Source organism: Mobula hypostoma, chromosome 1 (genome assembly GCF_963921235.1).
Source record: "Mobula hypostoma chromosome 1, sMobHyp1.1, whole genome shotgun sequence".
Classification (NCBI taxonomy): Eukaryota; Metazoa; Chordata; class Chondrichthyes; order Myliobatiformes; family Myliobatidae; genus Mobula; species Mobula hypostoma.
In genome coordinates, this window is record NC_086097.1 from 243,346,267 (window position 1) to 243,359,361 (window position 13,095).

Here is a 13,095-nt window from a genome sequence, read left to right on the forward strand (position 1 = left end):
AGGCAGAGGGGATGGTGTGGCTCTGCTGGTAAAGAATGGCATCAAATCAGTAGAAAGGTGTGACATAGGATTGGAAGATGTTGAATCCTTATGCGTTGAGTTAAGAAACTGCAAGGGTTAAGGTACCCTGATGTACAGGCCTCCAAACAATAGACAGGATGAGGACTACAGATTACAACAGGAAATAGGAAAGGCATGTCAAAAGGGGAATGTTATGATAGTCATGGGAGATTTTAAGATGCAGGCAGATTGGGAAAATCAGGCTGGTAATGGATCTCAAGAGAGTGAGTTTGTTGAATGCCTAAGAGATGGATCTTTAGATCAGTTGGTTGTTGAGCACACTAGGGGAGTGTGGGACGTGGCCAAGTGGTTAAGGCATTAGACTAGTGACCTGAAGGTCTTGAGTTCGAGCCCCAGCCGAGGGAATGTGTTGTGTCCTTGAGCAAGGCACTTAATTACACATAGCTCTGCGACGACACTGGTGCCAAGCTGTATGGGTCCTAATGCCCTTCCCTTGGACAACATTGGTGTCGTGGAGAGGGGAGACTTGCAGCATGGGCAACTGCTGGTCTTCCATACAACCTTGCCCAGGCCTGCGCCCTGGAGAATGAAGACTTTCCAGGTGCAGATCCATGGTCTCGCAAGACTAACGGATGCCTTTATTTATTTATATACTAGGGGAATGGCTATATTGGATTGGGTGTTATGTAAGGAACTGGAGGCAATTAGGCAGCTTAAGGTAAAGGAATACTTAGGAGACAGTGATCACAATATGATTTGAGTTCAACTTGAAATTTGATAAGGAGAAAGTAAAGCCTGATGTAGCAGTATTTCAGTGGAGTAAAGGAAATTACAGTGGTATGAAAGAGGAGTTGGCCAAAGTAAATTGGAAGGAGATCCTGGCAGGGATGACTGCAGAGAGGCAATGGCTTGAGTTTCTGGGAAAAATGAGGAAAGTGCAGAATAGATGTATTCCAAAGACAAAGAAATGCTCAAATAGCAAAATAGTACAACCGTGGCTGACAAGGGAAGTCAAAGTTAATGTAAAAGCAAAAGAGAGGCCATTCTACAAAGCAAAAATTAGCAGGAGATCAAGTATTAGGAAGCTTTTACAAACCTAAAGAAAGCAACTAAAATAATCATTAGGAGGGAATTTTCAGAAAGCTTTTGACAAGGTGCCACACATGACACTGCTTACCAAGTGAAGAGCCCACAATATTACAGGAAAGTTACTGGCATGATTAGAGCATTGGCTGATTGGTCGGAGGCAGCGAATGGGAATAAAAGGAACCTTTTCTGGTTGGCTGCCAGTGACTAGCAGGGGTTGGTGTTGGGACCATTGCTTTTTTGGCTGTATATCAATGATTTAGATGATGAAACAGATGATTTTGTTGCTAAGTTTGCAGACGATACGAAGATTGCTGGAGGAGTAGGTAGTGTTGATGAAACAGGAAGGCTGCGGAAGGACTTAGACAGATTAGGAGAATGGGTAAGAAAGTGACAAATAAGAACATAAGAAATAGGAGCAGGAGTAGGCCATCCGGCCCATCAAGCCAGCCCCGCCATTCAATAAGATCATGGCTGATCTGTCTGTAAACTTAGCTCCATCTACTTGCCTTTTCCCCATAACTCTGTGGTTAAGAAGGTGTATGGTGCATTGGCCTTCATCAATCATGGAATTGAATTTAGGAGCCAAGAGGTAATGTTGCAGCTATATAGGACCCTGGTCAGACCCCATTTGGAGTACTGTGCTCAGTTCTGGTCGCCTCACTACAGGAGGAATGTGGATATTGTGTAGTTGGGATCACAGAGACATGGCTCCAAGGCCTTCATCAACCATGGGATTGAGTTCAAGAGCCGAGAAGTACTGTTGTACCTTTATAGGACCCTGGACAGACCCCATTTGGAGTACTGTGCTCAGTTCTGGTCACCTCACAGTAGGAAGGATGTTGAAACCATAGAAAGGGTGCAGAGGAGATCTACAAGGATGTTGCCTGGATTGGGAAGCATGCCTTATGAGAATAGGTTGAGTGAACTCGGCCTTTTCTCCTTGGAGCGACGGAGGATGAGAGGTGACCTGATAGAGGTGTATAAGATGATGAGAGGCATTGATCATGTGGATAGTCAGAGGCTTTTTCCCAGGGCTGAAATGGTTGTCACAAGAGGACACAGGTTTAAGATGCTGAGGAGTAGGTACAGAGGAGATGTTAGGGGTAAGTTTTTTATGCAGAGAGTGGGGAGTGCGTGGAATGGGCTGCCGGCAACGGTGGTGGAGGCGGATACGATAGGGTCTTTTACGAGACTTTTGGATAGGTACATGGAGCTTAGAAAAATAGTGGGTTATAGGTAAGCCAAGTAATTTCTAAGGTAGGGACATGTTAGGCACAATTTTGTGGGCTGAAGGGCCTGTATTGTGCTGTAGGTTTTCTATGTTTCTATGTTTCTATGTCTAGAATATAAGACCAGGAATGTGATGCTGTGGTTTTATAAGACACTGGTGAAGCCTCACTTTGAATATTATGAACAGTTTTGGGCTCCATATCTAAGAAAATATGTGCTGGTATTGGGAAGGACTCATTGGAGGTTCACCAGAATGATTCTGGGAGTGAATGTGTTATTATATGAGGAATGCTTGATGGCTCTGGGCCTGTACTCACTGGAATTTATAAGAATGAGAGGGCATCTCAATGAAACCTTCCAAACGTTGAAAGGCTTAGAAAGAGTAGGTGTGGAAAGGATGCTGGCAACGGTGGTGGAGGCGGATACGATAGGGTCTTTTAAGAGACTCCTGGACAGGTACATGGAGCTTAGAAAAATAGAGGGCTATGGGTAACCCTAGGTAATTTCTAAGTGAAGGACATGTTTGCCACAGCTTTGTAGGCCGAAGGGCCTGTATTGTGCTGTAGGTTTTCCATGTTTCTATGTTAATAAGATGGCGCATGGCCAAGTGTTTAAGGCATTGGTCTAGTGATCTGAAGGTCGCTAGTTCGAGCCTCAGCTGAGGCAGCGTGTTGTGTCCTTGAGCAAGGCACTTAACCACACATTGCTCTGCGACAACAATGTGTGATTAAGTGCCCTGCTCAAGGACACAAGCTGTATCGGCCCTAGTGCCCCTCCCTTGGACAACATTGGTGGTGTGGAGAGGGGAGACTTGCAGCATGGGCAACCGCCAACCTTCCATACAACCTTGCCCAGGCATGCACCCTGGAGTCCTTCCAAGGTACAAATCCATGGTCTCACTAGACTAACGGATGCCTATATATGTTTCTATGTTTCCTATGGTGGGGGAGTCCAGGACAAGAGGGCACAGCCTCAGGATAGAGGGGTGTCCAATTAAAACAGAGATGTAGAAACATAGAACCATAGAAACATAGAAATTACTCAGGATTACCCATGGTCCACTATTTTTCTAAGCTCCATGTACATATCCAGGAGTCTCTGAAAAGACCCTATCGTATCCGCCTCCACCACCGTTGCCGGCAGCCCATTCCACGCACTCACCACTCTCTGCATAAAAAACTTACCCCTGACATCTCCTCTGTACCTTCTTCCAAGCACCATAAAACTGTGCCCTCTCGTGTGAGCCATTTCAGCCCTGGGAAAAAGCCTCTGACTGTCCACACGATCAATGCCTCTCATCATCTTATACACCTCTATCAGGTTACCTGTCATCCTCTGTCACTCCAAGGAGAAAAGGCCGAGTTCACTCAACCTGTTTTCATAAGGCATGCTCCCAAATCCAGGCAACATCCTTGTAAATCTCCTCTGCACTCTTTCTATAGTTTCCACATCCTTCCTGTAGTGAGGTGACCAGAACCGAACACAGTACTCCAAGTGGGGTCTGATCAGGGTCCTATATAGCTGCAACATTACCTTTCGGCTCCTAAACTCAATCCCATGATTGATGAAGACCAATGCACCATACGCTTTCTTAACCACAGAGTCAACCTGCACAGCAGCTTTGAGTGTCCTATGGACTCAGACCCCAAAATCCCTCTGATTCTCCACACTGCCGAGAGTCTTACCATTAATACTATATTCTGCCATCATATTTGACCTACCAAAATGAACAACTTCACACTTATCTGAGTTGAACTCCATCTGCCACTTCTCAGCCCAGTTTTGCATCCTATCAATGTCCCACTGTTAGCTCTGACAGCCCTCCACACTATCCACAACATCCCAACCTTTGTGTCATCAGCAAATTTATTAACCCATCCCTTCACTTCATCATCTGGGTCATTTATAAAAATTATGAAGAGTAAGGGTCTCAGAACAGATCCCTGAAGCACACCACTGGTCACCGACCTCCATGCCGAATATGATCCGTCTACAACCACTCTTTGCCTTCTGTGGGCAAGCCAGTTCTGAATCCACAAAGCAATGTCCCCTTGGATTCCATGCCTCCTTACTTTCTCAATAAGCCTTGCATGGGGTACCTTATCAAATGCCTTGCTGAAATCCATATATACTACATCTATGGCTCTACCTTCATTAATGTGTTTAGTCACATCCTCAAAAAATTCAGTCAGGCTCAAAAGGCACAACCTGCCTTTGATAAAGCCATGCTGACTATTCCTAATCATATTATACCTCTCCAAATGTTCATAAATCCTGCCTCTCAGGATCTCCTCCATCAACTTATCAACCACTGAAGTAAGACTCACTGGTCTATAATTTCCTGGGCTACCCCTGCTCCCTTTCTTGAATAAGGGAACAACATCCGCAACCCTCCAATCCTCCAGAACCTCTCTCGTCCTCATTGATGATGCAAAATCATCACTAGAGGCTGAGCAATCTCCTCCCTCACCTCCCACAGTAGCCTGGGGTACATCTCATCCGGTCCCAGCGACTTATCCAACTTGATGCTTTGCAAAAGCTCCAGCACATCCTCTTTCTTAATATCTATATGTTGAAGCTTTTCAGTTCGCTGTAAGTCATCCCTACAAACCGCCAAGATCCTTTTCCATAGTGAATACTGAAGCAAAGTCTTCATTATGTATCTCGGCTATCTCCTCTGGTTCCCTACACACTTTTCCACTGTCACACTTGGTCGGTCCTATTCTCTCTTGTCTTATCCTCTTGCTCTTCACATACTTGTACAGTGCCTTGGGGTTTTCCTTAATCCTGTCTGCCAAGGCCTTCTCATGGCCCCTTCGGACTCTCCTAATTTCATTCTTAAGCTCCTTCCTGCTAGCCTTATAATCTTCTAGATCTCTATCATTACCTAGTTTTTCGAACCTTTCATAAGCTTTTCTTCTTGACTAGATTTACAACGGCCTTTTTACACTGCCATCCATTCCCTGTCTTATTGGAACGTACCTGTGCAGAACTCCACGCAAATATTCCCTGAACATGTGGAGAAATTTCTTTTGACAGAGGGTGATAATTTGTGAAATTTGTTACCACAAGAAGGTTTGGAGCCCAGGTCGTTGAGTGTATTCAAGGTGAAAAATTGATAGGTTCTTGATTGGCCGTGGCATCAAAGGTTCCTGGGATAAGACCAGGGAGTGGGGTTGAGGATGGGGAAAAAGGATCAGTCATGATTGATTGGCAGAGTGAACTCAACGGGAAAAATGGCCTAAATCTGCTCCTATGTTCTGATGATCAAACCACCTCTATAGAGAAATTTACCAGGGACAATCATGGTCATTTTAGGACCATTATTGCCCATGTAATGCGACACAGCACATAATAGTGAAGAAATATCGCACGCTCTCTCATTGAGAATTTTCATTGAAACTTTCCTGAATACATTTGACACACTGTTTCCCATCTAGCCCTTTGGGAGTCCCAGTCAATATATTGAAAGTTAAAATCACCTACCATTACAACTTAATGAATCTTGCAACAGTATGCAATCACTCTACAAACTTACTGCTCCCAATCCCATGGACTGTTGGGGTGTCTGTAGTATAATCTATTAACATGGCTGTTAGGAATAGGTTCTTCCCCTCGTGATTAGATTTCTAAGCAGTTCGTGAAAACTTCCTCTTTATTTTGCTCTTCTATTGCACGAGCTTTTTTTTTTGTTTTTGTGTTTGTAACCTATGGTAACCTTTGCTGTCTTGCTCTGTACCACTGCAGTATATTATTGATAGTTATAGAAAAGCATAACACAGAAACAGGCCCTTCAGCTCATCTAGTCAGTGCCAAACCATTTAAACTGCCTGGTTCCATTGCCCTGCACCAGGACTATAGCTTTCCATGCCTATCATATCTATGTACATAGAATAGTACAGCACATTACAGGCCCTTCGGCCCACAATGTTGTGCCAACCCTCAAACCCTGCCTCCCATATAAGCCCCCAACTTAAATTCCTCCAGATACCTGTCTAGTAGTCTCTTAAACTTCACTAGTGTATCTGCCTCCACCACTGACTCAGGCAGTGCATTCCACGCACCAACCACTCTCTGAGTAATAAACCTTCCTGTAATATCCCCCTTGAACTTCCCACCCCTTACCTTAAAGCCATGTCCTCTTGTATTGAACAGTGGTGCCCTGGGGAAGAGGTGCTGGCTATCCACTCTATCTATTCCTCTTATTATCTTGTACATCTCTATCATGGCTCCTCTCATCCTCCTTCTCTCCAAAGAATAAAGCCCTAGCTCCCTTAATCTCTCATCATAATGCATACTTTCTAAACCAGGCAGCATCCTGGTAAATCTCCTCTGTACCCTTTCTAATGCTTCCACATCCTTCCTATAGTGAGGTGACCAGAACTGGACACAGTACTCCAAGTGTGGCCTAACCAGAGTTTTATAGAGCTGCATCATTACATCGCGACTCTTAAACTCAATCCCTTGACTTATGAAAGCTAACCCCATAAGCTTTCTTAACTATCCTATCCACCTGTGAGGCAACTTTCAAGGATCTGTGGACATGTACCCCCAGATCCCTCTGCTCCTCCACACTACCAAGTATCCTGACATGTACCTATGGAAACCTCTCTTAACTGCTTGAATCGAGCTCACATGCACCACTTGCACTGGCAGCTCATTCCACACACTCATGTCCCTCTGATTGGAAAAGTTTCCTCTCATGTTCCCCTTAAACATTTCTCCTTTCACCCTTAACCCATGACCTCTTGTTGTCGTCCCACCCAATGTCAGTGGAAAAAGACTGCTTGTATTTACCCTCTCTATACCCCTTGTAATTTTGTATACCTGTCAAATCTCTTTTCAATCTTCTGCGTTCCAAGGAATAAAGTCCTAACCTATTCAATCTTTCCATAGAACTCAGTCCCTGAAATATACTTGTAAATTTTCTCTGTACTCTTTCAACCTTAATTACATCTTTCCTCTAGGTAGGTGACCAAAGCTGATCACAATACTCCAAATTCTTCTCCGTGGATTGTCACCTTGTCGTGGTGGAGAAGCTTGTGTGGTCCTGTGATCCCGAGCGTGATGCCGTCTGGAGCTATGCTCCTGGTAGGGTCACCCATGGTGGTAAGGTCGAGGGTGAGGTCCCTGACAAAGAACAATCCAACCAAGGCCTCAATGGTGGAACAGACGGACAAAGTTACTTCGAACTCAACGGCTGTGAAGGCGGATGAAGGCTGCAACAAATCTGGCAGCTCCAATCATTGTGGTTTCCATGCCATTGGAACCAGTTGGTTGATTTGTGAAGTATCGTGTGCTTCTTGGAGTGCAACATCAAGTACACATTAAACAAATACACACACAGGCGGCTTCGCTCTGTGGGCCACTTCTTCAGAATAAAGACCATCATCCTCGACCTCGAGGGATAGCCACGACGACGAGGACGACTCCAAATTAGGCCTCACCATCATCTTATACAACTTCAACATATCATCACAATCTGTTTAGTCAATACTTTGATTTATGAAGGCCAATCTCCCTAAAAATAAACCTGATTCAGATTCTGTTTCTTTACATTGGTAGTCTGATGAACAGGAGGTACAGGGTCATGAAGCATATACTCAACATTTAAGAACAGCTCCTTCCCCTCCACCATCAGATTTCTGAACGAACAATAGACCATGTACACTATCTCATTATTTTTTGCTCTCTTTTTGCACTGCTTATCTAATTTAGTTTGCAAATATATGTAGTATTTCTTATTGTAATTTATGAATTTTTAAAATGCATGCATTGCATGTATTGCTGCCATAAAACACTAACAGCGACATCCTTAATGGTTAGACTATGAAAAAGATTGAGTCATCTGGGACTGTACTCGCTGGAATTCAGAAGAATGAGAGGAGATCTCATAGAAACCTATAAAATTATGAAAATCAGGCAGGAGAAATAATAATGGGGGGGGACAAGGAGATGGCAGATGAACTAAATGAGTATTTTGCATCAGCCTTCGCTGTGGAAGACACCAGCAGTGTGCCTGATGTTGTAGTGTGTGAAGGAAGAGGAGTGGGTGCAGTTACTGTTACAAGGGAGAAGGTGCTCAAAAAGCTGAAAGACCTAAAAGAAAGTAAGTCACCCAGATCAAATGAACTGCACCCTAGGTTTCTGAAAGAGGTAGCATTAGAGATTGTGGTGCCATTAGAAATGATCTTTCATTAATCATTGGACTCTGGCATGGTGCCAGAGGACTAGAAAATTGCAAATGTTACTCTGCTCTTTAAGAAAGGAGGAAGGCAGCAGAAAGGAAATTATAGACCAGTTAGCCTGACCTCAGTAGCTGGAAACATGTTAGCGTCAATTGTTAAGGACAACGTAATGGAGTACTTGGTGACACAGGACAAGTTAGGACAAAGTCAGCATGGTTTCTTTAAGAGAAAATCCGCCTTTCGAACCTGCTGGAATTCTTTGAGGAGATTACAAATAGGATAAATAAATGGGAGGCAGTGGATGTTATATATTTGGACTTTCAGAAGGCCTTTGACAAGGTGCCACACATGAGGCTGCTTAGCAAGTTAAGAGCAAATGGTATTACAGGAAAGTAACTAACGTGGTTAGAGCATTGGCTGATTGGAAAAAGGCAGCGAGCGGGAATAAAAGGATCCTTCTATGGTTGGCTGCCAGTGATTAGTAGTTTTCTGCAGGGGTTGGTGTTGGAACCACGTCTTTTTATGCAGTATGTACACTAAATAATTCAGATGATGAACTAGATGGCTTTGTTGTCAAGTTTGCAGTTGATACAAAGATTGTTCATGTTGAAGAAACAGGTAGGATGCAGAAGGACTTAGACAGATTAGGAGAATGGACAAGAAATTGGCAAATGAAATATAATGTTGGAAAATGCATGGTCATGCACTTTGGTAGTAGAAATAAATGTGTGGACTATTTTCTAAACTTGGAGAAAACTCAAAAATATGAGATGCAAAGAGACTTGAGAGTCCTTGTGCAGAACATCCTAAAGGTTAACTTTCAGGTAGAGTCAGTGTTGAGGAAGGCAAATGCAATGATATTATTCATTTCAAGAGGTCTAGAATACAAGAGCACGGATGTGAGGCCTCACCTTGAGTATTGTGAACAGTTTTGGGCTCCTCATCTTAGAAGAGATGTGTTGGCATTGGAGAGGGTCCAGAGGAGGTTCACAAGGCTGATTCCAGGAAGAAAAGGGTTATCATACGAGGAACGTTTGATGGCTCTGGGTCTGTACTCACTGGAATTCTGAATGATGGGTGACGATCTCATTGAAAGCTTTTGAATATTGAAAGGCCTAGACAGAATAGATGTGAAAAGGATGTTTCCCATGGTGGGAGAGTCTAGGATAAGAGGGCACGGCCTCAGGATAGAGGGGCATCTGTTTCTTTAGCCAGAGGGTGGTGAATTTGTGGAATTTGTGCCATGTGCCCCTGTGATGATAGGTTCTTAATTGGACATGGCATCAAATGTTTTGGGGAGAAGGCTGGGAAATGGGGTTGAGGAAGAGAGAAGAAAAAGGATCAGGCATGATTGAATGGTGGAGCAGACTCAAAGGCCAAATGGCCTACTTTTGCTCCTATGTCTTATGGTCTAAGATTCAGGGAAATAGATTTAGGATGGAGATGATGAGGAACTGCTTTTCCTAGAGAGTGGTGAGTCTGTGGAATTGTCTGCCCAATGAATCAGTGGAGGCTAACTCAGTAAAGATATTTAAAACAAAGTTGGACAGATTTTTGCATAGTAGAGGAATTAGGGGCTATGGGGAAAAGGCAGATAGGTGGAGATGAGTCCAAGACAAGTTCAGCCATGACTTTATTGAATGATGGAGCAGGCTCGATGGGCTAGATGGCCTACTCCTGCTCCTATTTCTAATATTCTTACATTGTTATGTCATGTAGACAGTTCACAAAAGTACTTCTTCTGCTTCTTTGAAATATGTTTTTACTACTAAACTGCGTACAACTTGGCCCCATAATTTATACGCTGATGGTGTGTTTTTTGGGCTGACTGTGTGATCTAGCACTTTTGCTGCTCTGGGGGAGATCGGCAAGGTTGAGAGCGGAGTATTCGGCCTGAAGTCAGAGGGCGAACCCATGATTGGATCCATTTCTCCTTACCAACGTAACTGTCGAGCAAGTTTCAAATCAACGAAGGTGAGAGAAGGCGGCGAGCAGATGTTCAGTGCCCTCTGCCTGACTTTGACTGATCTTCTTCCTCACTCACTGCTGCTGGAGAAAGGTGCAGGAGTCTTCTGCACATTACAAGGTGAAGAAGACTCATTTTGGAGGACTCTGGTTCAAGTTACATACATTTTTGGTTTCTAGTTATATCTTTTCTGCGCTACTTGATTGGGGTGCTTTGGTGCGGACAGGGGCACTTTGGTGCCAACTGGCTCTGCGGCCTTCAGTCAATGCATGACACAGACTAAACTGAATTGAATTGAGCTGAATACTCTTAGCTCGTTCCAAGGACTCTGCAGTTTGATGTTTAATATTGAGTGTGCTATTCGCTTGATTTTTTTGCCGTTTGCATGATTTGTTCTTTTTTTTCCCGTGCATTGGGTGTTTGATGTATTTTTTTTGAATGGCATTTCAGTGTTTCATGGCTGCTTGTGAGAAGATGAATCTCAGGGTTGTATACTGTATACATACTTTGGTCATAAGCATTCTTCGAATTATGAAACTCTAGGATCTTTGTATATGAAACCTGATTCTGATTCTGAACCATATCATTGAGCCTACAGGGTGAACAAGGTCAAGGTATAGAGGCTTGCAGGATAGCATTCAAACAAAGCACGAAACAATTCACAGTACTCTGGCTGAATTTGTAGTAATGAAGATTGATTATTAGTGTTGTTGTCTGAACAAGGTCACCAGAGAGTTGCAGCTGGTAGATATGATGCAGTTTCTTTATTCAATAAAAAGAGCCAGAGCTGGTGTCATATTGAGACCCTTTTGGAGGAAGAAGTCTGTTCGACGGGACACAGCTCCCAGCCCTGGAGGACACCGACAGCTCACGCTGCCTAAGGAAAGCTACAAGCATCTGTAAGGACAATACACACCCATGCAATCATCTGTTTGAACTTCTTCCATCCGGCAGACGTTATAAGATTTTCTATGCCTGCACTTCCAGACTGAAAAATAGCTTTTTCCCCAGAGCTATAATTGCTCTGAACCAATCGATCAAGCATCATCCATAAATTTGTTATATTGCTACTTTTAATATTGGTTTTACGGCTGTCATGCATCTGAGTTGTGCTTTTGTACTGCTGGACATCGTTTGTACTGCCTGGTTACTTGATTTTATATATTGTTTATTTATTTTATTTGTTGTTTTATAGTATTGAGTACGAGAATTGCAAACTCATTTTCGCAGTGTTGGTACATGACAAATTATACTATGCAATGACAATAAAGATATTTCATTTCATTTCATTATATGACATTTTATATGCAAAAGATCAAAGGACAATTCTATATTTACAATGTACAGTATCTGCATGTTTTCCTTGAATTACATTTAACACTCACATCTCCTTCTTTGCATCCACACTACAGACACCCAAATGAATGTCTGGTTTTCTAATTAACTGCAGTTCATGGCTCTCAGAAAGCCATTGATTGCATGTTAAATTTAATCTACACTCCATATTCAGATCTGAAGCTTGGTGGCTGAAGTTGGCTGCAACTATATGTCCTAACGCCCAGAAAACCTAACAATTACCACAGTAAGGCACTGGGAAGTCTGATTAATACAACAAACCTCTGCTAAACTATCACTCAATTCCTTTATGCCTTTATCTTTTAACATCTCTGAATCTATTACCTGACCTGTAAATTGATGCAATCATTTTATCATGTTTTGAATAAGGATATTTTTTTAAAATCAATAATGATGTAAAATTTATCCAGCTGTGATAATGCAAGTGTAACAATAAATCAAGCATTTTTTGTATTGTTAATGCTTTCAGCCTATTTCAGGTTCACATTGTATACAAAGATATAATCACCAAAAGCGTTTCCAAGATTCAAAGTATATTTATCATCAAAGCATGTATACGGTACACAAAAACGATATTCATCTTCTCCACAGGCAGCAGCAAAACAAAGAAAACCATGGCTCCCGCTCAAAGATAAACATCAAACTCCCAGTGCGCAAAGAACAAACACTGCAAATGACACTAAAATGAATGAAAAACACAGAATATAGAGCATTTTACAATAAGGTTACATAAATATGATTGATTCAAAAGGTTATAGCAACAATGGCAGAGAATAATTATCACTTTGTCGAGCACTTACAAAAGAAAGCCGGTTTAAATGAAATAACCCTCATCGTACTTACCATACAGGTGCAGAAGCAAAAAGACATCATGTTTGTGCACTAACTGAACAGTAAAATGCAATTTCACTGTACATGGGAAGTGTTTTGATAGTTTCTCTCTTTATATTTACACAAGTTGAATTCATGCCAATTCTTTTGATGAAAAATATCAGAAGTTGTCAATTAATCTTAGATTTGCATTTCTTTGGTCATTTGAAATCTAGGCTGTGCACCAGGAACACAATAAGCAAAACATGGCTTCCACCTCTTTTATAAATGTCAAAAATCAGAAATAGAAAATAAAAACGAACCTATCGCCAATTCAGCAGCTTAGAATCTAAGTCTTAAGCACAAGGGAATCTGCAGATGCTGGAAGTCCAGAGCAACACGCACAAAATGCTAGAGGAACTCAGCAGGTCAGGT

At 42.5% G+C, this 13,095-nt stretch overlaps 1 protein-coding gene across 1 annotated transcript in view; it reads right to left on the bottom strand.

Annotated features, from left to right (window-relative positions):
• The window catches only part of LOC134343564 (tumor necrosis factor receptor superfamily member 11B-like), a 64,924-nt gene extending 52,120 nt beyond the window's left edge, over positions 1–12,804 (bottom strand). Inside the window, exon 1 of the mRNA XM_063042313.1 lies at positions 12,694–12,804. Within this exon, the coding sequence (XP_062898383.1) occupies positions 12,694–12,723 (30 nt within the window). The 5' untranslated portion in view covers positions 12,724–12,804. The remainder of the gene's footprint in view (positions 1–12,693) is intronic.
• Between the last annotated feature and the right edge of the window lie 291 nt (positions 12,805–13,095).